The sequence below is a fragment of the Vigna unguiculata genome, chromosome 1, assembly GCF_004118075.2.
Source record: "Vigna unguiculata cultivar IT97K-499-35 chromosome 1, ASM411807v1, whole genome shotgun sequence".
Classification (NCBI taxonomy): Eukaryota; Viridiplantae; Streptophyta; class Magnoliopsida; order Fabales; family Fabaceae; genus Vigna; species Vigna unguiculata.
Window position 1 is genome coordinate 33,598,923 of NC_040279.1, and position 27,059 is coordinate 33,625,981.

Sequence of the window (27,059 nt, forward strand, 5' to 3'; positions counted from 1 at the left end):
GAATGTTGTAAAGTGCTAATTCTTTCTTTATGAATTCTGATCCAAATTTAATTTCAAAAGGTATTTTTTAAAATTTTTTCCGTAATTTTTCATAATAAATTATTAATAAGATTATGTTATTGTAACTAGTTTATTTTATAAGATATTCAATTTAAATCTATTTTATTTTTAATTAAATATGTTTTAGTTCTTTAATTTTTATCGAATTTTGAAATTAGTTTATTTTAAAAATTTGGACCAATTTAGTCATTCATCTTTCAAAATATGTGAATTTAGTCCTTTTAATTAAATTTTGTTAGATTTATTTAATGTTTCGTACACATTTCAAGATTGTATCTGAATTGTTTATATTCTTTAACACATTTTTACTTTAATGTTAACAAAATTTGATTAAAATAATTAAATTTACGTTTTTTGAAAAATAAATTATTAAATTAGTCAAAATTTTAAAATGAACTAATTTTAAAATTCAATGGAAGTTAAAAAATAAAAAATATATTTAATTATTTTATTTTTTATTTTTCATATCTCAGCTAATTCCAAAAACTTAGTAATCAATGTGTTTGATTTGACTTTACCTATTAAATCTGTTGCTAGAGATGTATAGGGTCAACTAATGCATTGAATTAACTTGGTTAACGTCTTAGCTTGAACAACGTAACTCACATGTGTCTGGGGGTCCCAAAAGTAATTTTGTGAAGTATATAATGCATGAAAGATGAATTACGTGTTTAATTATAATGAAAAAAACTTATTATATTTTTAGAATATGAAAAACACAGAAAGCAATTACTATATGTAACAAAAATTAAGGTACTATAAATTTTTATTAGAATGTGTTTTTTATATTTAATTGAAGCTTATTATACTGTGTATTAAAAAAAATTACAAGCACTTATACGAGAGAGAAAGACAAAAAAAATAAAGGAAAATTAATTTGTACAAAAAATTATGTCGAAAAGTTATTTTGTATTATAATTTAATTTCAGTATTTTTTTTATTCTCCATTTGAACAAAAAAAGAGAGATTTTTTCTGTAGTGCAACAATTATTTTTCATATTGAGTAATTAATATTTATCGGTATATTTTAAAAATACGACAAATAACAGTAAAAAAAAAATCTAAACTCGCTTAATTCACCACGTTTTTTCAGATTCCTTTTCCTGTTCCGTTTATTCTTTCAACTGTGGTGATGGAGAGAGTGAATAATTGTTGCCGACATGCATTGAACTCTGAAGGTGTTTCAATGGTGGAATGGTGTCAGGTACAAATTCCATATCCAGAGGAGGTGGATCACTCATTAGCGGTGAAGATGTAAGTATCTTCAAAGTGTTATCGTAAAATAATAAAATAAATGTATAAACAAAGAACGAATAAAATAAATTAATACATATAAAAATTATCATTTCATTGTCGACATCTAATAAAATAAATACTGTAAATAGTTTCATGGTTAAAATAATTCCTGTTGTTTAAGAATATAAAAGTAATACGAAATAATAACATTTTTTGTTAGATAAATTTTGAATCACTTTTAGATTATCTTAAAGAATATAATTTAATTTTATAAAATCGTTTTATAAAAAGTATGAAATTAATTACATTTATATGGCTATATATAACGAATTATGGATATATAATTTATAATAGAAGTAGTTTCTTTGCTATGCACATAGTTTATTTTAAATCTATAAAACAAAATGTATAATCAAAAATCTGATATGAAATTAGAAAAATAATATAAAGTAAGAGAACGAAGTAAGTAGCAAAAAATAATTTTATACAAAGTAAAAAATAACTATCATATTACTTACAATTTAACTTATAAAGGTTTGGAATATTTCATTACTTAACTTTTTGTATTAAACTACAATTGTAATAAAAAAATATAATAAATTAAGTTATAATTTAAAAATTTGGTATTTTTAGTTGAATCTTTATTAAATTTTAATGTTTATGGTGTATTTAAAATTTCTATATTTAATTTTTAAAATGGTATCCGATGCTTAACTTTTTCAGTAATTTGAATTATATGACTCCTTTTTCTTCATTATCTTATATTTTGTTTCAGTGTATTAATAAATGTAATTTTTTTTTATATCAATATAAAACAATATTATAACTAACATATTATAAATCAATATTTAATAGTAGAAACCCATATTTTTAATTTTTAACACTTAAAAATAGTAAAGTATATGATGACAAAGTAAGGAAACGACTTAGTTAAGTAAATAATCAAACAGCACAAATTCAATTAAAAGTATTAAAATATATTACAAATTTAAAACTTAATTAAATTGTTAACAAATAATAATGATAAAAAAAAATACAAATTCATAAGCAGTATCTATCATATGTTTAAAATAGTTACAATGATAATAATAATTGATATTACTTTCGGCGATAAATATTATTTAATCATATTATTTAAGGAAAAAAAGTGAATTTTATGATCTCACTCAAATATTCTCGTTGATTTGTCAAACAAAATAAATTAATCTGTATTGATAGAGTAGGTTCAACTTTTAGCCTGTTTTCTTTGATATAGCCTATTAATAGTGATTTCATTTGCCTAGAAAAAATGGAAAGTAAATTGGATCACTTAAAATAATTAAATTTGAATTGAAAAAAAAAGTGAAAAGGTTAAAAGTACTACATTTTTAACATTCAAAACTAAACTTATTAAAATAAGTCAATATATTTAAAACATTGAAAAAATTAAAAAATTAAAAAAGGAAGATGAAAATAAAAAATTAGAAAAATTGGAAAATCCTTAAAAATTGGTAGGAAGAAAGAAAGTGCTTCCATTTACAACTATATTTTTCTTCTTAAATTAAGTAATGAGTGGAAAAAACTTAATTTTAAATTATCCCAAGTATTGTAATATATGAATATTATAGGATGTAGTTTTCTAATCATAGGTGAAGTTGTTTAAGGTGTTTCACATGCACATTGGACACATCGCATCAACAAGAAAAAAGTGCACATACTTGCAATATTAAATTTTTGCAAACGATCAAGAGATAAAATTGAGAATCTTTTTTCATTTTATTTTAGTTATGTTTGAAGTTCAAAATTTGGATTAAATATGTTTTTTTGTCCTTCAATTTTTAGTGAAATTTTGAATTAATTTCTTTTGAAACTTTTGAACCAATATAGTTTTTTATTTTTAGATTGAGTGAATTTAGTCTTTTAAATCGATTTTTTTAAGTTTATTTAACATTTGAAACGTATTTTTTCGTTAATATTGAAATGAATGTGTCGAACGGTATAAACAAACTAAAATATTATAATGAAATGTGTTTAAAACGTCAAATAAACTTAATAAAATTTGGTTAAAAAAACTAAATTCACACATTTACAGAGTTGTGAGATTAAATTAATTTAAAATTTTCAAAAAAAATACTAATTTCAATTTTCACCAAACGCTAAATGACAAAAAATAAGAACAAAAAACATATTTAACCCTTAAAATTTGACGTGCGTAGTTAATAGACTTACGTCATATAATAATACCTTACAATGAATAAAAATTTTAAAATGGATGGAAATTAATATTTTCACTAACTTAATCCCACATTGAAACTAGTTATCCATTTAGAACAAAACTCTTATCAGGAATCAACTTCTAATTTGATCTTGACACCATATCAAACGTTTATTATTAGAAAACAATTATAAAACAATTCTAGCAGTTAGTCGGCACAATGCTATATATAAGAGTGTAATATTTTAACATATTAAAAATTCAAATATAAATTTAAATTATATATTAAAAAATACGAAAATTAAATACTATATAAAAATAAAAATATTTAAACTTACTTAATATATTTGGTTAGAAATAATTTCAATCCCGTATGAATTGAGCTCAATTCTCATAAAATATCAATGAAAAAGTTAATATCCTTTTATAATATTTGTAATATAAATATATAGTCTACTGTATGTTTATAGATTAAAATATCCTATAGATTAGATATCTATGTCCCAACCTGATATCTTATATTTTAATTAATTTTTTTTATTATAATACAAACTTTTAAGTCATCTTTATCAATTAAATATTAATCATTTAGGTGAGTGGATCATTTTATATATTATCTGTTAAAATATTTGCATGCAATAAAAATAGTATAAACGCACTTCCAGTGAAGTACCCTGTAAAATAAATTTTATGAAATGTATTAATATACATCAATAAATTATATGTGCTTATTGTAAATGTATCATGTATATATAGCAACCACGCTATCTTATATTTTACACAATATACATTAAAAAAAAGGTCTCACTAAAATATTAGAAGTATTAGCATTTAAAAACTAATAAAAATACACATACAATTACGTAAATCGAATAAAAATTTCTAAAAACATTCAACATTCCCTACGTAAATGCACTGTGAAATCCAAATTTGATTATAAAGACTAACTGTCTTCATAATTTTGTTTGTAGAAAAAAATAGTAAATTATGATAGAGACTTTACTAATATAATTTAAAACAAAAACTAATTAGATTAACCAATGGAGACTCTACGAACCCACTTTTTCCAAATAGGTTAAGTAGGATATATCAAAATGAATAAACAGAACGAGTAAGTAAAACTATCAAAGGAAAATATTAATAACATATTTCCGCCGTATTCATTTTACATTAGCGGATAAATCTTGTCATAAAACACACATTTTATGAATCAAATTACACATTTAATAAATGTATTTTCTAATTTTTAATTTAACCAAGAATAAAATATTTGCTAAAATATGAAAGATCGATTATCTGAATATAAATTAATCGAAGTGAATAAAATGAAGGAATAACTTTACCCTGTGGAATAATTATTCTATTTCCAACGTAGCATTGATTGATGACACCAACACAACAATATTTTTCGAAAAAAGAAACATCCAACACATATGGTGTGAGTATGGTACATACATGCATGCATTGAGGTGGTGGCCCCACCAGTGCCACTTTGGAAAGACATAAGGATCTTGGGACCCACGTTTCACGTGAAGGTGGGTCCCACCGCCACGTAAGATGCCAACAACGGCGTTTGGTGTTCCTCATGCAATGCAGAATCTCTTCTAATCCTCTCTCCACCAATCCTCGTTTTCCTCCCACGTGGTCCTGTGGGTCCCACCCTATTCATATTCATTTGTTTATGTATGTGTCGTGCCCTCTTTGTCTAATCTCTCTCTTTTTTTTATTTCCCTCTTTCCCTACCATTATGCCATGCTTATTAGTATTTTTTTTAACACTGCACTGAACCACCTTCCTTATTAACCTACTACCTTTTTCATTTTTCTTTCATCCTTTGCTTTTCTCTTTTTCTTCATCTTTTCTTGTCCTTTCTCCTTCTTCTCCTCATTCCACCATCTCTCCCTCCTTCTCTTATAATCATATTACTTTGGACTATATATACGAAACATAACTTTATATTTATTTATACAACCAGAGAATCCAACCCCCACCTAATATAAATCTCAAACCTCTCACACTTCCAAACTCTATAACAAAATCAATCAACACCCATGGAAGAAGACTCTTCCTCTGCTGCTTATATCCGTCTGGTGAGTTTCAATTCATTACTTTCCCATTTATCTCTGAAACTATTGTTAATTAATTTCTGAGAGAAAAAAAAAGAAGACAGATCTTTCTTTTGTTTTCTCTGGTTGCATGTGTAAGTTTCTGATGATCAAATATATATATGTGCAGGTGCACCGTTTGATAGAGGAGTGTATCTTGTTCAATATGAACAAAGAAGAGTGCATGGAGGCTCTTTCTAAACATGCAAATATCAAGCCTGTTATTACTTCCACCGGTAAATTCAGTCGTTTTTTTCGAGCTAATGAAATTAATAAATTAGAAAATTTGGAAACTGTACATGCTTTTACTATAATTATGACCATTTAGTCTATTATAACTTCCAGACAACAGCCACTGTCACTGTATATTTGACTAAAATAATTAACGTGTTAATCGATAACAGTTATATATATTGATCTTGGTATATGAATAAAATATGTGTAAATCTTGTATTTGATTTGAGACATGTGAATGACACATGCATGCATGTGATGGAAGCAGTTTGGAAGGAGTTAGAGAAGGAGAACCCGGAGTTTTTCGAGGCATACTCGAGAAGCAGAGCAGAGAAAGGTTCGGGTTCTGAGAGAGAGACGAGGCAAAGGATACAGAACATGGTGTTAGATTCTTCCAACCAACGAGTTTAGATTTGAGACGCAATCGAGATTAATCATGAATAAAATGAAGATGAAGGAAGCATGTTGTTTATGTAATAATATCCTAATCTGAGGGTAATAGTTGCAGAACCAAACAATATTAGACCATGGGACAACATCGTAGTATCATCATGTATATGGGCGGCATAAATGGCTTTATTTGATTTGTCCCAAGATGTAGAAGTTTAAGTCAGCACTCTACAGTGATTGCAGAGTGTGACATGGCATATATACAAGTCTTGTTCTGAATAATTTTGAAAAAAAATATTTGTGTTATTTCATGTACAAATAAATAAATAAATAAAATTATTTGAAAATGTTAGTCTTGCAAAATATTTTTTCTTCTTCCTTCACTTTTAACCCTCCAGAGTTTTAGAATAATAATTTCTAATTCCAAATATTTATTTTAAGATAAATTAAAAATATTTATATTATGAATCTTATTTTTGTAGTGATTCATTAACATTAATAGGTCACTTAAAACCATTATTTAACTTTGGTTTATTATATTGATAGTTTTATTAGTGTCATATAATAATACGAATAACAATTTTCAACTTTTGAGAGACTAAAAATTTGGACTATAACCATATAAAAATCAATATAATCTTTTAATATAATATACTAATTATATATAATGGAGTGTTACTGTATTCTCTTAATACTTTCAAGTTCGAAAATAAATCAATACATAATTTACCCTTATATATCGAAAAAAGAGAAAGATTTTGATGCGTTTCTCTCATGATTATGTTTCAAGTCCGAAAATAAATCAAGACAATCAACATGATTATGTTTACTGAAACATCAAAACGTTCCAAGATTAAGACCAGGGCAACAGGTCGGGTCGGACACGGATAGTATGATATCCGTACTCGACCCGCTAAAAAAAAATTCGCTTGTTTATTCGTCGGGTATCCGCTTAAAAAATACTCGCAGATATTTTTAAAACCCGGATACCCGTAAATATTTAAAAAAATATGTATTTTATAAATTTTTTAATATAAAATTATAAAAATAAAATATAAATTATATTAAATTATAATTATAATTAAATTTGACATAATAAAATATACTATTACTTCTAATTTTAATTAAATTTAACTTAATAAAATATAAATTAAATTTTAATTTTAATTTTTTGTGGGTAACGGGTACCCGCGGGTACGGATAGTATGATACCCGTACCCGACCCGTATATAAGCAGGTATTAAAATACCCGCTACCCGCTACCTGCAGGTATTTATTACCCGCGGGTAGTAACTATCCGTCGCGGATTTTATCCGCGCACGGATAGTTTTGCCATCCCTAATTAAGATGATATATTCACCACTCATCCTTGAAAATCTTAAAATTTTCAATTTCAAATAAAAACAAAATAATATGTGAATTTGTTTAAATCGAGTCTCAAAAAAAAATGTTGATATAATATTTAAAGAAAATATTTAAAGCAATAATATTCTAGAGCAACCTATCTTAAAATTGTGCGGTTTTTTAGATCTTTCTTTGTCATGATATATGTAAGCTCTATTTTTCCTTTCAATGGCCAACTTTTATTAGTTAGCAAACCTGAAGCAAGTCTATCTTTTTTTCTATAGATTTTTAAATACACAATAAAACCTCTTAAATATATATAATAATGTTTACATCTATCATAATTAATAATAAAGAAGATATATATCGAATACCACATATTCATTCATAGTAAAAATCAAAATTTTCAATCTCATTACTAAATATGTTACTTCACTTTTTAATTTAGAATCTTCACAAAAATTTGGTAACTAAGATAAAAAAAAATTCGTATTTGGCTATTAAAATTTTTTCATTAAAAGGATTTCATGAAAAATTACATTTGAAAAAAATTCCATTGTTTTGCATAAGACTCAAATAAAGAATAAATACACGGTAGAGTATTAAAACATGAAGTTACATAAGTTAGAGACAATGAATCAGCTCTACATATATGTAAGACCCCTTTTTCACTTCGGGTTTTTTTTTTTTTTCATTCTATCACTTGCAAGTCTTTTTTTCTTACTTTCTTTTTCCTTTGCCTTTTCTACCTTAATTTCTTGAAATCTCACTCTTTCCATAACGTGATCTCTAGCAGTTAGAAGATTATGAAATAGTTTTATAGTTGAACAGATCATAGTTAAAGCCTATAGGTGTTCAACGTTTTCTCACCTAACCAAATAATTCTTAGTTGAGTCTTAATTAATTAGTTTAAAAATAAAACATTTTCTTTTTATTGATCTTGTATCATGATCCTTTTCTACATGTTGACTCTAAAAAACAATTACATACTATTGACGAACACAATCCATAGGTAATAATAACAATCAATCAATAAGTCATGTTTACCAACACTATTAACAAAAAAAATATGTCAGTAAACTTTATCGATGGATGAACAAATCCGTCAGTAAACATCCATAGGTAAAATGTACAACTAGATCTCCTTCTTTCTTATCTTCCTCTTCTTCTTTCCTTTGTTTCTTCACCATTTCCACCTTGTTGTTATCGATTCGCCATGCTACCATTGTCACTCCTAACTCATTTTCATTCTTTGGGGTTTCATCCTCCTCCTATTTGTCTCTTGGTCTTTGTTTTTCCTCTTCTTCCTCCTCCTCTTTCACCTTCTCCCGACCCTCCTACTCCTTCATATTCTCTCGACAACCACCATCGTTGTCTTTGACATCCTCCACATATCGGCATCACTGTCGAGCCACCTCCTCCCCTACCTTCTCCTCCTTCTACATTTTATTTACGTTAATTCTCAAGTTCATCTTAGTTTTGCATTGTTTTGTATTTTAGTTGTGTTGTGTTGGTTTTACCTCTAACATGTCTTTTAAGTGTGTGAAACAAGGGAATAGGAAGCAATTATGGAGGAAAATAATATAAAAATCAAGGAAGCATGATTAGACAAGAAATCACAATTTTAAGGCAAATACATGCATCGAACGATACTAGAATCGTGCCCAACGCTACAAATACAGAGAAAGGACTCACCTGCATGGCTGCTCGCTCAAGGAATTTCGCCGAGAAAACTTGTAATATTAGTTGGGTGACCAAATTGCTCACGTAGTGAATTGCAAGTCAGAGAGCACCTAATTTTATGCCTTGTTGGGCAAGAGTGTTGACCGTTATACGTGAAAATGGGTATTTAATCATGTTTACACGAGAGGTTTGGATCATTCCTCATTTTGCACAATTATAAATCATCTTAGGTGCTTGGGAGAGGCTCTTGGATGTTGCTAGAGGTGTTGGGAAATTCTTTGTTCTCCTTCTTGGGTTTCCTTCTATATCCGTGGAGGTTTCCCCCCTTTAGGGTTTGAGAGAAATATGGGCTACGAATTGGAGGTGAAGGTGCAATGAGAGACACGATTGGAGCATGGAGTAGCTACAAAAAATCTTGGAGAGGGCTTACTTCTTTTCTATGGTTTGAATTTCTTCCATATCTTTTCAATTTATAAACTCTAAGTTCTACACCATGGAAAAGTAAACCTATTGTTCATGTTAGATGTAATAAACTAAATTCTTGTGTAATTGGTGTTGTTAATATAGATGAATTTTCGTTTCTGTTTTAGTATTTGATTTCTATGCTTAAGGCTTGTTGTATCTTGACAACCTATGGCTTGATTTTTTGGTTCTTAAGGTGTTGGAAAATGTTTTTTGAATCTAGAACTAAAATTAAATACCTAATGGAGATTGTATCTTAGGAATAAAATATGATTCATTAGCAATCTTAAGACTATTGAACTTAATGCAAGTTTGCTTGTTGAGGATTCAAGGAATTGAACTCAATGAATAATCATAGGCTCAAAGTCACTAGGAATAGGATTTGAGTATCTTTGTGAGTTGATTTTAACTAGAATACGAAATTGAGATAATTGAATATGCATGAGAGTGAAGTCGATGGAATCTAGTCTTGACGATTGTAAATAATTTATGTTAATTTTCTATTGTACACCAACTTTTTTATAAAATACCAAAAGAGTTTTTGTGTGACAAGAGTTGTCATGTGTTGCACAAGTTCCTTAGGAGATAACGATAAATACTTATTACTTACTATGTTGCAACCAATGCACTTGCCTTTTCGTGCTAACAGTCATTTGCATATGCCTCTGCCATTACCAAAAAGTATGTAGGATTCTAAAAAGAGGCCTATTGTGTGTGTTTTTGATGTCCCATGATCATTTGTAGAATTGAGGTTAAAATATATATTTGGTCCCTATTTTCGTTCATTTATGTCAACTAAGTCGTAATGTTTTTTTTATTCAATCAGATCCTAATATTCGTCAATTTTGTTCAATTTTGTCATTTTTTTCCTAATGTCGTTTAAATAATTATCGGTAATGAATTGCGACTGCCATATGTCACTTTGTGATTTTTTATTTAATTTTTTTTTATTTTGTTAAAATGTCCACATGTCAGCCTACCAATGTGTCATGTGTCAGAGTTAGTGTTTTATATTCAATTTGGTCCATATATTCATTATTATTGTTCAATTTAGTCCCAATTTGTTTTAATGGAACAATTTGTCATTCTCTAAATTAAGACCCACATTTATTTTTGGCTTAATTATGTTTTGAGTGCATGATAAATTTGAAAACTTTAAATTGAGAGCCTAATAAATTTTTTTGGTCTATTGAGTCCTTCAAATTTTAAAACATTCCAATTCAGCCCCTACACTTAAGTATAGTTGTTAACTTTATGATATGACAGTTATATTGCATTGTCACTCTCCATAAATATCGTCACATAATATTTTATTACAAGAGACCGTGATGACGAGATCTTACCAAATATTTACAAAATGTAAGAAAATATTTTTAAATGTATTAAAATTAAAAAAATTTAAAAATATAAAATATGTAACTGTAAATTTATAAAAACAAAACTATAAAATTAAAAATTAAAAGATATAAAATTACAAAAATTAACAAATTACAAACTTATACAATTATAAAAGTATATAATTTTGATAATTATAAAATTATAAAATATACAAATATAAAAATAAAAAATTATATAATTATATAATTATAAAACTAGGTATAAAAATTAAGAAATTATAAAATTTTGAAATTATGAAAATAAAAAATTATAAAATTATAATTTTTTATTTTTTTTAATTTCATATTTTATATTTTAACAATTTTTTATTTTAAAATTTTATATTTTCAAAATTGTAAAACTAGAAAATTATAACATAAAAAACTTTAAAGTATAAAATTATAAAATTACAAAAAAAAATTATAAATTTTGCAAAAAATTACAAAAAAGTTTAAATTATGAAATTATAAATCATAAAATTATAAAATTATAAAACTTTAAAACTTTAAAATTATAAAATTATAAAACTATAAAATTATAAAACTATAAATTATAAAACTATAAAACTATACAATTATATACCTATAAAATTATTAAACTATAAAATCATAATATAAAAATTGTGAAATATAAAATTAAAAAATAAAATAAAAGTAAAAAATTTATAATTCACAATTTCAGAATTTCTTAATTTTATAAATTTGTAACTAGTTTTATAATTATATAATTATATAATTTTATAATTGTATATTTTATAATGTCGTTATTATCAAATTATATATATATATATAGTAATTTGTTGATTTTCTTAATTTTATATGTTTAACTTCTTAATTTTTAATTTTTTAGTTTTAATTTCATAATTTTACAGTTACATGTTTTATATTTTTGTATTTTGAATTTTGTAATTTTATAATTTTAATTAAGTTTAATTTTTTTTTAAACACATCTAATATTTGAAAAAGATCTTGGCATCAAGGTCTCTTGTAACAAGGTATTATGTGATGATATGATGCACGAATACGATATGTGTATTGAATATGATACGTATCTGATACGTCGATACATTTATTTTAAACATAATAGAATACTATACGTGATACATACTTGATATATGAGTATTGAAGAGTGTACAATAATTCTTAAAAATATAATAAATATATAATTGTTATTGTGTGAATCCAAATTAAAACTATATTACTAAAGTTGTCACCATAAAAAATATAAAATATTGTCATTGTAAAAGTACTACTACAATAAAAATTTTAAATAATAATCAATTTTAATAACAAAAAATATGGTAGAGACCAATTTCTTAACGAGAGGTCAATTTAGAGATCAATTATTTTGGTAGCCAAAATCTTGATTGCTAATGTTAATAAACAATTTAAGAACCAATTATTTTGGTAGTTAAAACCTTTATAACTAATGTTAGTGACCAATTTAGAAATCAAATTATAATAAAAACTATTTTAATTATAAATTTAGAGATCAATTTCAATTTTTTTAAACTATTTTAGTTGGCAATAATTTTTAGTTTTTCAATTGGTACCTAAATTAGTCATTATATAATGATTGATTATTTGTTGTCATTAAAATTGGTCATTGTTCCAATATTTTTCTTGTAGTGTATTACGACTTTATAAGTTAGATGTTTCATTGATAAGTATTGATAAAATATCCTAAAATATCATATACGAATACACGTCAGAGACAAGATATGTATCCAATCCAAGTTGAAGAAGTATTGGTGCATCATAGGGAGACATCTATGGGAAGTGATTGTGGAAGATAATTGTCACATCATAAAATTAGTTGACACACTTAAGTGTAGTTCAATTGAAATTCTTTTAAAATTTTAAGAACTCAATAAACCACAAAAATTTATTAGGAACTCAATTAAAAGTTCCTAAATTTATCCAGAACTTAAAACACAATTAAACATTTATTTTTTATATAAATGTTATAATAATATTTTTATTAAAATTCATATTTTTATTAAATATTTTGATTTAAGATTACAATTAGTTTAAAATTAGAACAAAAATTTTAAAAATAATAACTAATATCATTGATATAAAATTGTAAGAGGTTACAATTTTACACATTATTTCTACTTATTTTCACATGTTTTGATCATTTTTGAATAAAAAAATTAAAAGATAATTTCCTCTTATCTCATTTAAGAATATTTCTAATGGAATTTTTTTTACTATTTCTCAAGAAAAATAATTTACATATAGAAAATGTTAAAATATATTTTTATAATTATAATTATATTAAATTATATTTTTATTTTATTAATAATAATAACATATAATTTTAAAATATAACATTTTGACTTTCCAAAATTATTAATCATGATTTATTATTGAATACAAATTATATATATATATATATATATATATATATATATATATATATATATATATATATATATATATATATATATATATGAGTTACCACTCATATATCTACTATATATAACTTCAGAACAACAAATATATACCTCTATCAATTTGTAACAAATGCACACTAAAGACATGCACAACAATGTACACACATGCACCCAAATCTGCTTAACTCAACATCTATGTACACTTTCATTTAAGTCCATATTTTGATAAGAAGAGTTGGATTTAAGTGATAAATTTATTTATAGAATTAGGAGTTATATAATTATGAAATATTAGAATCATATAATTATAAAATATAATGAATTATATAATTATGAAATAGTAGAAATTATATAATTATGAAATATGAGGAGTCATATAATAAATTACATATTTATTGAAAAAATAATTTATCTCATTGTAAGAGATGAGCAGCTAGAAAAACACGGAATACAAATGTCAAAGTCTATAACTGAATGATCGTTAGTCCGTTGTTGGAGATTATTGTTTTGTTGGAGGAAACTAAATTGTAGGTCATGCAAAATATTGATCAACAATACATAATTGATGAAAAAGTCATTCAAAAATTATCTAAAAATTTTATCTTTCTAAATACAAACTATACACGGAAACATTACTATGTACCCTACGTAAAACTATGTGGTAGCATAAAATAACACGACATAAACACATGCTCTCTTTAAGGCAAAATCCATACAACCAAATTAGAACGTATGGACACTTTCCTATCTTTCATTTAAAAAATAATGATTATTTTATTCACAATATTTTATAAAATAGTTATAACAAAAATTATAATTTTTTAAAAATATTTATTATCATAAAAACATATTAATGTAATTTGATTTAATATCTTACAATGAGAAATTATGTTTAGAATTATTTAAACAATACATTTTTTATTATCGTAATGAAGATGAACAATAAAGAGAATGATAAGAGGGAATAAAATGATAAATTACATTTTTATAATTTAATTTACGAAATGATAAATTGGGAATAAAAAGAAGAGAATTATGTGACTCCCAAAAGAGTTTTATATCCTTAAATATATACTTAAAAATAAAATGAAATATTATTGAAAAAAGTATTTGATTGATTTTTCAAAAAATACAAAATCATGATTAACTTTTAAACTTTTACTATCATAGGTAAAATAATTATTTTCAATTTATTAACTAATTAAAAATAACTCAAATTATTATATATTATTATTATTATATAATTTATTGGTGATATTATTTTTGTTTTTTTATTGTTCTTCCACATTAATGTGTGAGAGTGCATCAAAGAACTGGGGTGATGATGTTGTATGCGTATTTGTCGGAAATATTTGTCCCCTTGGTGGTATTGTGTGTAAACAGTGATGCTTACATTTTGAAAGGTTTTATTGTCTGTACCGTGTTTTGCAAATGGTTAGTGTAAAATAATAATGTTGGAACATGAACCATTCTTATTTGGTGGGTCTTTGTCCTATACTTTGTCTGTGTTCGGAATCTCAACATTTCTCTTTCACTTTCACTCTATTCTTTTTTTCATTATTTTCTCGTTTAACTTGTGCTCTTGGAACCATACCAAAATACTCATTATCTCTTCACTCATGCTTCCTATTCATGCATCACACAAATTACTTACTGCTACACCAAACTAAAACATCATGTCTCTTAATCCTTTTCAGTACAATAGATGTTTCATAAATGTCTTAGACTTTCTAAATCAGAGTACTTTCTATTTATATTTTTTATTGTTTTTAATTACATGATTACAGTGTGTTATCTTTCAATTTACTGTCCTTGTAAAAAGACGTTGTATGTTTTTATTAGTATGTTCTAAACATATCTACCCAAAACGAAAATAATTTATTTGAATAAGGTAATTTAATTTTTTTTACTAAAACATTTTAAGTATCATCAAATACAAAAAATATTATTTTACTTTTACACATCAACCGAAAAAATAACTGCTATAAATTTTTAATAAAATAATTAGGTTGACATCTATAAAAAAATATCATCACTGACATGTTAAGAAAAAATATTAGTATTGGTAATATTAATCGGGATATAAATTTGACCTACAACAAATAAGTAAACTCAATAATGCCCATTGTCAATTATTAAATAATTCAGATTGATAAAAACAGTTAATATTAACCCCCCAAAAAAAAAGTCAAAGATACATTAACATATTTTAAAGATATAACAGATAAACCAAAAATTTCACAAGTCTAAATTCAAAAAATTCTCTCATCAATTGGTTGAGAAAACCATGATTGATTTTGGTGGAGAAAATAATCATTAATGTTAGTCGATAAACAATATTGATTTATGTTAATTTAAAATACCTCGAAGATAAACTAACAATAATATTTATTCATTTTAATATATAAATATAGATTTGAAATCAGTTGAAAAAAACACTATTAACATTGAAAAAAACTAATATCAATTTAGAAATAAAACTAATCTCTGTTGAACCACCTTGAAATGCTAATTGAAAACAATTAGGCTTGATTTTAGTATAAAAAAAAATTCCACTTTTATAAATTAAGAGAAATATATATACTGAACCAATGATATCTAGATCTTTATTAGATTAACCACATATTGTTTGAAGCCGAATGTCAATAATATCTCAATTGAGATTATGCCAAAAAGAGAATACAAATAAAGATGACAGTGATTTGAGAATAATCAAGTATCAAAATTTTCAAATCTTTTTTTTAGATAGAATTTCAATTTTTTAAATTAATTAATCAAATTAATTTTATAAGTCACTAAATTTTCAATGTAATTTTAGTATCCAAACAAATATTCTAAAATAAACTTAATTATTTTGTAGAAATAAATAACTATTACTAATTTCTAATCCGATTAGTGTGTTCAAGTTTAAGATATTTTTTATATTTATTATCCTCAATCTTAAATAAAAGGTAAATCTTAGATGGTGAGATTAAGGATGTCAACAAAATTTGTAACTGCGAATATCCACATATAAAACTTGCAACGGATAGGAAATGAACATTCGCAGAGTAACGGGTACGAATATTTTTAATACCCACATGTTAATAGGGCGAGTACGAGTATCATAGTATCCGCATTTGTGGATACTCGTACCACTATACTCTAATTTAAATTAAAATAAAAATAAAAAACATGATTAAAATATTAACTTATTGCTTTTGAATGAGTTATTTTTTTATCAATTAGTTTAAAAAAAATTATTTGTTTATAAACTGCCATTCAACACTGTTTAAATGAGTTATTTGGACTTTATTTAAAATTTATGAATGTTATGTATTGTATTTTATTTGAATTTACGATTAAAATATGTTATTAAATATATTTTTTTATTAATACTCGCGGATACCCGTAGATATATGTGGATATTAAAAAATTATACGGGTACCCACATAACGGATAACAGATAGCCGACAAATATAAATACAAATACGAAATAAATATTTATCGAGCGAATATCGTGCAAACCCATTAACATCCCTAAATAGGATATGTTATAAGTTGTTTTAGACAGCAAGATATTTTAACAATAACACCACTTAATGAAAATAAAATGTTATTTTTATTTTAAACCAGTTGGAAACATTTTAATAAATTATACATATAGGATTAATAGTGAAATATAAAAAAACTAAATAAACAAAATAACTTAAATATTTAATGTACAGATAACAATTATAAGAGTATAAAATTATTCAAGAAAAATATAAATATCTCAAAAAAAACATTTTCATTAATAAAATTGAATTCAATTATCATATAAAACATCACTTAAAATATGATAATTTCAATCATTTTACATTTATTGAATTTTTTTCTTCAGAAAATGATTCTATTAAACAGTTATAATTCAAGAAATTTGTTAACAAAATTTAGTCGTTAACTAATTTTTGTAGTTTTCAAAATTTAATAGAAAATAATTCTATTAAACACTTATAATTCAAACGTCTATTATGATTTTAATAATAAAAAAAAAAACACATTTTTAGAGAACCAAGAGTATTTTCCTTTCTCTCATATCAAAGGAAGAAAATAGGTATTAATAAGGTAGTTATTCATCATTAAATGATAAGAAGAGAGGTATATATCAAAATAACATAATCGAATTCTTTAAAATAAAACATAGCTAATTTTCATTCTCAAATTTTATTGATTAGGTTAATGAATTCAATATATTTAATGGTTCCTTCGATATTAAAATAATTTAAATACATTTTTTTTTCTTTCAATTTTGAATATGTCTTTGAAGAAAACGATAACAAAATTTCAAAGTAAACGACATATGGAATTCGATAATGAACCTTAACAATATTATTTTGTATCTTGATTAGACTCATAATATGTTATAAGCAGTTGTTAGAGAAGTAGTTTGTATGTTTTAAAAATTAAGATTTTGCTTTGAACACTCAATAAAATTTAACATATAATTAAGGAAGTAAACTCTAATTTCATATAAAACCAAAAAAAGAAAAAAGAAAAAAAAAACATATTTTTGTCTTTTACTAATATATTATTGCAGCCTGTCATGTCATTTTTTGTGGTGCAAGGGATAAGAACGGGTCACAAGAAGCAGTGGCAAATTTGCTTCACTTGTGTTTGCCACTTGAGTTATCGATGTGCAACATCTATTTGCACTTTAAAACAAAACACCTTTTAGTTTAAAGATAAGTTTAGAAAATTATATTATCAATTTAAAAGCATAAACATCTATTCACATTTCTTTTAAGTGAAAAGATTCTGAAAAATTAAAAAGAAAACCCATAAAATGTTTTTCTAAAACTTCAATTAATACTTATTGGAGAATGGATATAACGACAGGTTGAATTTTTGGTGAAATTTTTGGTGCATAGTACAAGTTCGATGAATCGAGAACATTTGTGGTTTAAGAAAACTGTACACAGTTTCATCCACTCATATTATTTTATTTTATAACTAAAACCTTAAATATGTTTGAATAAATCTCATGGTGTTGTCTTCTTCGTCTGGCTGGACACTTAGAGCTTCAAGTTTAAGAGTTTATATTGATGGAAATTTGATTATAAAAATTCAAAATTCTATTCAAATTAATCCTATAACATAGTTTATATGCGCAGCTTGAACTATAAGGACCTATTGGAAAATTTTATATTCTGATATTAACTAGAAGTCTCAAAAAATTACAAATAAAACTACACAATTCACATTTCATAAAGTTATTTCTATTAATAGGATTACACTCAAAATTATATTATTAGTAACAACATCCATGTGATAATATCAACACTATGAGTTATCCATCTAACGTGTATTTATTTTTACTGAGAATGACATAAAGACTCACAATAATGATTGAATCAAAGATTATCCAATTAATTATCTTTTATTGCTACTAACAGATATTGTAAGTATTCCCTCATATTTTAATGACAAAATATTTCAACAATTACATGATAAATCAACTTTATTATTTAAAGATTTAACAATTATTCATTACAAGAAATTAATGGCATTTTTTCCTTTAAGCATGATACAATTCTAATTAGCAGATATTATGTTATTAATCTCATAAATATATAATACATAATAAATAGCTTATTCTACAAAATAAGTGTATAACATATACACATATAATTGTATATAAAATTTTTTCAAAAAAATCCAACTTAGTATATCTAAGAAGTTATACCATATACAAAGGTTTACACATTTACATTTAACTTAATTAGTAATTTAGTCATTATATTTATAATTTTAATTCATTTTGGTCTTTATATTTGTTTTTTATTCAATTGAGTCCATTTTTTGTTAGTTAAAATCAATGTGATCTTTTATGTTAAATTGATGTTAACGTTGTTTGGAAGGTGACAATGAGTGAGTCCAATAAAAGATTTAATTAATAATTTAATTCCTACATTTTCTTTTGATTCAATTGAGTCTTCATATTTTTTACATAGAGATAATGTGATCTCTTTATTCGCTAGCGTCGTCCTCCATTGGGAACGAATCCAAAAACTGCAACTAGGTTCATGTGTCCATCTTCGACAACAGACAAAAACAAAGATCTTGGAACTAAGATTATGAACCTAAAGTAATTGATCTTGAATTTGAAGAGGCGATATAGTGGGATCGTTTCGTCAAAGAGTAAGAGGTTGGAGAGGGAGAAAAAAATTTGGATTCACATGTGGTCACCTTCTAACGATGTTAATATTGATTTGGGTCAATTGAGTAAAAAAAACAATATAAGGACCAAAGGGAATCAAAGACCTAAACATAGGGACCAAAATATTAATTAAGCCATTTACATTTATACACAAAATAAAAGAAAATAAAAGAAACTTTACCTTATTGTTGTTATCACTTGCAATATTCTTTGCTCACATGTATCATACGATACGATTATTATAGGTGGATATCACAACACCACAAAAAAATAAGGGTAAGCCAATAAAAATTGAGAAACACTACAAAAACAAAACTAATATCAATTATCAATCTATAAACCAACAATTCAAGTAATCTTACATAACATGTATCAATTGCAAGCTCAACCTCTCACTCATTTATCACACTCTTATTATTTCTATCGTAAATTTGATTCAACAACAAAAAAATACTTTAGAAACATAATTTGTCTTCAACTCAAAACCACCAATTAATAATAAGAATCAAATGTTTATCATATAATATAACCATCACAACATAACCCTCATGACTCAGATTTCGTAGACATTTGACTCTACTTCCAGAATACCAATGTATTTAGTGAGCTCATGTACATGTCATGATTTAATCACTCCTCAAGAGATTTAGCTATAGATTTAAATATCAGGACCCAATGTCCATCTCGAGCATGACTATGGTAAATTCCTTATATGTGCGAGTTATGGTTCCTTTTCACATTGCACACAAGTACAAAAACCTCCTTCAACTCTCACCCCTAAATATAATCATCTATGTGAGTTTGATACTAGTAGATTCAAAATGTTCTCTATACAAAATCCTTCTCAATACACTATCTAGCATCACATTGATGTAGTACTTCGTCCTTAGGAATCACTACATTCATAACACCCACATAAAACACATATCTCATTCCAAAACAATTAAATTTACTAAACATAAGGTTTAAAAAATTTCAATTTTATTTAACTTTAGTTATAAAACATGTAGCTTCACAAAGCACCTACATTCTTTCACCCAATGAGTTGCCTTGATTGGTAGTCTTGCTTAATGACAACATGGCTCACTCATTGAAAGGCCAAGATTAAAACTCCTTGTTTTCAAAATGAATGTTCTCACCCAGCGAAACCCTAGTTTGCTCAACAAGTGAGTATTGAGAGTAAATTTCTTAAAAATTCATCCAATGAGCCAAATTTCACTTGGCTTGTCCAACGAAAAAAATGATTCATCCAACGAAAGAAATGCCAAAAGCTTGCTAGAACAAAATCCTCGTTTTCATCCAATGACACTGAAGTCTTGCCTAACAAAACTACATATTTCAAAATCATATTTATGAACTTGTATCAAAATATATTCAGTTTAATGTAAAACCTACCAAGACAATCTAAATGATGATACTCATATATCATATATCAATTTACTTAAATTATGTAGTTCAACCTAATAAAACTTTCATAAACAATCATTTCACAAACAAAGTTCAATATGACATATATGTACTACAATATTATCATCACTCAAAAATTTAAATAGTATTATTCTAAATCTTTACCAATTGTCTTTATCTCAAAATAATTATTTCCCAAAGCTAAACTCTTGCTTACTAATAGACAATGCTATTTCCACCGGAGATATAATACAAAACATCCAAACAAAACAAAAAATTAGTATAAGATAAATTAAGATGAGAAGATAATTTCTTTCAATTATCCTTACTCAGTTTGGTGATTAAAATACTACAAAAGCTTGAAAAGAAAAAAATTAATAAAGTAAATAAAAATTTATTCTATTTGAAAATTTAATCGGTTAAGAATGTTCTTAATCTTAGTGCGATCAATTTATAAAATATATTAGAATTTGAGATGGATTTAAGTTAAAGAGGAAGAAGGAAGTATGGGTTTCAAGGAAAAATATAGATCGAATGTGCATGTCTTAATATCTTTGTTTCCTTTTATTCTATCATTTTAATATTATTTTACTTTAACACATTACAAAACCAAAATAATTCTTTAAAGTTGACATGAAGGAAATGAGTTTACATTTAAGAGTGATCATGGATTTTTAATGATTTAATCTAAATACATTTTAGATCCAAATATTTGGATCAAATTTTTAATACAAATCCATTTTTTCAGTAAAAGTGGTCGACTCGACCGAATACGACCAAATTTGATCAAAGACTGATTGAGCTAAATTTTGACTATAATCGACTCGACTGAATTTGGTCGAATACTACCAAATTTTGTACAGGACCAACTCTGCCAAATACGACCAAATTTAAGTTAGTCCATCTCAACCTTTAGTCTAACTTAACTAAAAATTTAGATTAAAATTTTGAATTGAGTTGTTAGGATTATCTATATTTAAAAATCTAAATTTAGATAATAAATATCTAATCTATAAAATATATAAAATATATTATATTAAAATTCAAATCCAATAAAATAGATTTAAATAAATTGACTTTTTAATAGGATATATCTTAAAATTGAATTTGAAAAAAATGGATCTGATAAAAAATTGGATTTTTGTGTTCACCTTTAATCTACGTAGAGTTTCTTTTAATATTTAAAAAAGCACATTAAATGTTGTGTAAAACAGCTGCATCCCATATGGCATGCCACTTTAGGTTAATTAATTTTTTAATAATTAAAAAGAAAACGAACAACACAAGACCAAACACATCATATTTTTTTTATTTGTATATATGTTCTCTTGATCCTTCTATGATATAAAAACAATGATTATTTGTAAATCGATAACAAACATTTCTTAATATTCAAGTCCCTACTCAAGGCATGCTAACGTCAAAAAGTAAAACAGCAACAATTTTTTTTTATGGAAAATAATATTGTATAATTACTTTATGGCTGAATTATTTTATGGATATACAACGTTTACTAAGAATATTTATTCAAACTATTTTACATTGGGAGATTCAATCATTAGATAAAGCGTAACATGTAACATCATACTGGTAGTTTATTTATTTTAAATGAGGAAATTTCATGAAGTATATGGAATACTTAAGGATGTATCTTTTTAATGAATTTAATTTCATCATAAAATTATTTATACTTTTTTACATAATAACAAATAAAAAACAATATAATCAAGTTTTTGATCTTTTATTCGTAGTTTAACAATTTAAAATTAACTTTTAACTCATCAATATTTTGATTTAAAATGATCAATTGTTAAGTTTTTTCTTTTTTCTAATTTCAAACAAGCAATAAATGTTAGTAACATTTCCACGTGTTGGATTAGAGATGGGAAAAATTTTACTTTTTTAATCAATTATCTTTTGTCCTATCCACCAACTTAAAATTCATTTTATTAAATCCAGATTTCAATCTAATTTACGTTTATATAATTATATAATTTATAGAAGAAAAATAACAATAAATTACTCTAACAAATGTTTACTAAAACCATTCCCTTTTAAGTCATCAAAATTTGTTGTTTTCGTCATAAAATCATGATGCAGTTTATGGATTTTTGTTAGTGATCGTTCATGCTAACAAAAACTGCCTGTTTGTTTAAAAACCTCTTGGACAAAATTACGAATTCCAAAACAATCTGAGACCAAGATTGTAATGAGTAAGTTAAATGGGCCTGAGGCCTGATTTACTAAAACTGTTGTAGGGGCAATTTTTCATGCATTTCCATAATTTCTTTCTTTTTGCATCTCCATACATTTTGAAATTCTTATTTTAGTCCTTTTTTTATTTTAAATTCTGAAATATATAATCTGAGAATGTTTTGAAATGCATGATTCAGAATGTAAAATTTATATTTTAGATCTATAATTTAAAGTATGAAATAAAAAAATCATTCTAAATTATGGTTATACTTATGTATAAAAAAAGTATTTTTTGTGTTTACATTTATTTTTCAAATTTACTCTTTAAATTTATATTTTTAAATTAAAATAATTATTTTATTAATTTTATCTTTTAATTAATAATTTCTTTTAAATTAACCGTTTTTTTTATTTAACCATTTTCTTAAACTTAACCACTTTTTTAATAATAAAAATATTTACAAAATAATAAAACTTATTTAGAATAAAATTATAATTTATGTATATTTGATTTCATAATTATAATAATAACAACAATAATAATTTTATTATCATACAAAAAGTAAAAAAAGTAAGCTCATATCTGTGTCTGTATCATATATGTTTTTACTAGCAATATATAATACAAATATTTTATTTTGTTATTCTATTATGCAATCTAAAATATAATTTTGTTTCTTGTATAATTTGAAATGTATTATTTATCCGAATTGTACCATCTATTTTGTATTTAGCCTTCTTTCCTAATTCAAGTTCAGCTTTCTATTTCACTTTTCATTTTTTCTATTAAACATACAATTCAAATTGTAAAATTCGAAACACAAAAATAAGGTGTGTATTACATATTCTATAATTCGAAATATATTTTTTATTTTTTGTTTTAAATCGTATAATTCAGAATACAAAATTTTATTTTTTGGATTATATAGTTTATAATGTAAAAATAAAAAATATATTACGAGCTATAATCAGAAATATAAAATAAAAGATAAATTTTATATTATGTAATTTAAAATAGAAAATTTGTATTATGAATTTTAGAATATATTTTTTATATTAGATTTTGAAATGTGTAACTCAAAATACAAATTTTATATTTTGAATTGTATATTCTAAAGTATTTTTGGATTGTTTATTTCAGAGTTAAAAATGAAATAAAAAAAATTAAATTGATATTTTAAAATGTACATAGGTACAAGAATAAATTATGAAGTTTCATAGAAAACATCCGGCATGTATATTTCATACATAAAAGAAGTCCTTATAATGCTTGACATAAAAGTGATTTATCCCAATTTAGATATCAAACAGTTTTTAAAATTATGAAATTTTGTTAGACATTTTATTTTCTTAAAAAAGAAAAAGAAAATTGAAATAACACATTCTCTATTTTTCCCTCCCTTTTGTCTTGTTTGTATTTTTTTCAATAACAAAAAATCAAAATTAATAAAATTCATATATAATAAAAATGAAATTACTTTACTGTACGTAATCTGGTGCAATAAATAAAATAATTTGAAACACAGAACAGCACGTGATCCACGGTATATTTAACTTTAGAAAGTAGAAAGGAACTACTTGTCTAAAATTTTCACCAGAAAAAAAGGAACACTTCGATAGTTTTGTTTGTTTGTGTACAATAATTCCTGAGTAAGGGTTTTAGCTTCTTCTTCTTCTTCTTCATCAGAGTACTCCAATGTTCAGTCTCATATCACCTTCGAGGGCTTTACCCATGGATTCTCTTCCAAAACTGCACCATTCTAATATCACTCTCAATCACCACACTTCGCCATTTCCCATTCCCTTATCCTCTTCCCTCTCTTTCCGTTCTCGACCTCCACCACAGTTTTCATCTTCTTCGTCCTTCAGGTTACCTTCCATCAGAGCCTCCACTTCAAGCTCCTCAAACGACCCCGTTTTTTCCTCCTCCAAAAACACCCTCTCTCTATCCCCACTTCTCCAAACCCTAAACTCCTTCCTGGCCCCCCTCGCCCAAACCACCTGCATCGTCATCGCTGCCACCCTCTTCTTCTTCATGCGCTTCCACCACATGCCCGCCATCGCTGCCACCCTCTCCCCGCCCGCTGCAGACTCCGAGACTGCGCTCACCGAAGAGGAAGCCGAGAGAGTTCTGGAGGAGCGGCTCAGTGTCAACCCTGCCGACATCGAGGCGCTCCGCGCGCTCATGGAGTGCAAGATCAAAGCGCGCAAGATTGACGAAGCGTTCGGCGTTCTGGACCGTCTCATCGAGCTCCAGCCGGAGGAGTACGAGTGGCCGCTGCTGAAGGCCAATATGCATATCTACAACGACAACCACGCTGCTGCACGTGAACTGTTCGAGGAAATGTTGAAGAAGGACCCGCTCCGCGTGGAAGCGTTCCACGGCCTCGTCATGGCGACTTCGCAGTTGAACGAGCCGTTGAAAGCGTTGTTGAAAAGAGTGGAGCAGGCGACTGAGGCGTGCAAGAAGCAGAATAGGGACTCGGATGTGAGGGATTTCAGGCTATTGATTGCGCAGATTAAAGTGATGGAAGGGGACTTCCCTGAGGCACTTAAGGCTTATCAGGAGTTGGTGAAGGAAGAGCCCAGGGATTTCAGACCTTATTTGTGTCAGGGTATTATATATACCCTCTTAAGGAAGAAAGACGAAGCTGATAAGCAGTTTGATAAGTTTCGCAGGCTTGTTCCTAAGGACCATCCTTACATGGAGTATTTCGAGGATAACATGTTCGCTACTAAGTTCTTCTCGCAGAAATTGGAGAGGGAGGGAGCAGGTGCTAGGGACTGAGGAAGGTTATGAGTTTTTGTTTTCTCCCTTTCCTTTATACTTAGTCTTGTTTTTGATTATATGTTTGTCTTATGGTAATTCAGATGTTGCCTTAGGTGATTACCGGGTTAGTTTATTAGTTTTAGTTTTCTTTGGTAATGGTGGTTCTGAATTACTGCTTGCTAGGTTTGTGGTGGATATAAATAGTAGGGTAACGAAGAGAAGCTATTTTTGTGCCGAAATATCAAATTGATGATTGATTTTTATTTATTATAGCGTTATATTTTATTTGGATTGCAGCCTCAGTTATGTTATGTTTTTTGCTGTTTATCTTCCTATGTTTTGGGACGGTAATATTGGGTGGAAGAATCTAGACACTGTATAGGTTAACCTTAGCCGTTAATGGTAATATAGGGTGATCATAACAATATGGAACGGAAAGCTCTTTCTGAGCAACAGTGTAGGTTTTGAAAATAGTGTTTTAATTGAGAGGGATTATATATCTTTTGTACAATGCGTGTGGTATTTGGACAACAAAATAACATATTTGGAACAGAAAAAGTTTTTGTAATTGTTAATCATAAGCACTACCATTTTTGTTGCTGTTGCATAATCTTATTTGATATGGAACCATGCTGATTCTAGTTACTGGCTAAGTTATGGATGGTAGGTTGGAATGTTTTTCTGTAGGCGTCTTGTGTAAATTCACAGGGTCCTTGACGGGCATGGATTGCTGTAGTTAATATTCAATTCCAGTCCTAATACTTTGGAGTATATCCATTCTACTTTTTCTTCAAAATATCTCGTAATGTTTTATTTTTAAATGAAAGTATCTGCAAAAAAAACAATTAGGTGATTGTTTTGTACGTGTTGAGTTTTAGATGTTATACTCATAAGAAAAAAGAGCTAAGTAAAGCCACCATTTCTTGTTTAGTTGGTGTCACAGAAATGTGAGTGTAGCCAACTGAGACTTGAGATTTATTTAGCTTGCAGGGACGGATTCATTTGTGACAGTTAGCCCACTTTTT

General features: G+C 26.1%; 2 protein-coding genes across 3 annotated transcripts; both read left to right on the forward strand.

The window, feature by feature from the left end:
• Window positions 1-5,220: 5,220 nt before the first annotated feature.
• Window positions 5,221-6,514, forward strand: LOC114177448. Of its 2 annotated transcripts, none has more exons than XM_028062796.1 (3): window positions 5,221-5,580; window positions 5,726-5,831; window positions 6,098-6,514. In XM_028062796.1, the coding sequence occupies exons 1-3, from the start codon at window positions 5,542-5,544 to the stop codon at window positions 6,238-6,240; spliced, it is 288 nt and encodes a 95-aa protein (XP_027918597.1). In that variant the 5' UTR covers window positions 5,221-5,541; the 3' UTR covers window positions 6,241-6,514. The 2 variants fall into 2 exon arrangements, with proteins under 2 accessions (XP_027918597.1, XP_027918591.1); XM_028062790.1 differs by having other exon boundaries at window positions 5,248-5,580; window positions 6,095-6,514.
• An 18,322-nt stretch (window positions 6,515-24,836) lies between these two features.
• LOC114163322 (protein SLOW GREEN 1, chloroplastic-like) lies at window positions 24,837-26,330 on the forward strand. The gene has a single exon (XM_028047569.1). The coding sequence runs from the start codon at window positions 24,961-24,963 to the stop codon at window positions 26,050-26,052; it is 1,092 nt and encodes a 363-aa protein (XP_027903370.1). The 5' UTR covers window positions 24,837-24,960; the 3' UTR covers window positions 26,053-26,330.
• The last annotated feature ends 729 nt before the right edge of the window (window positions 26,331-27,059 follow it).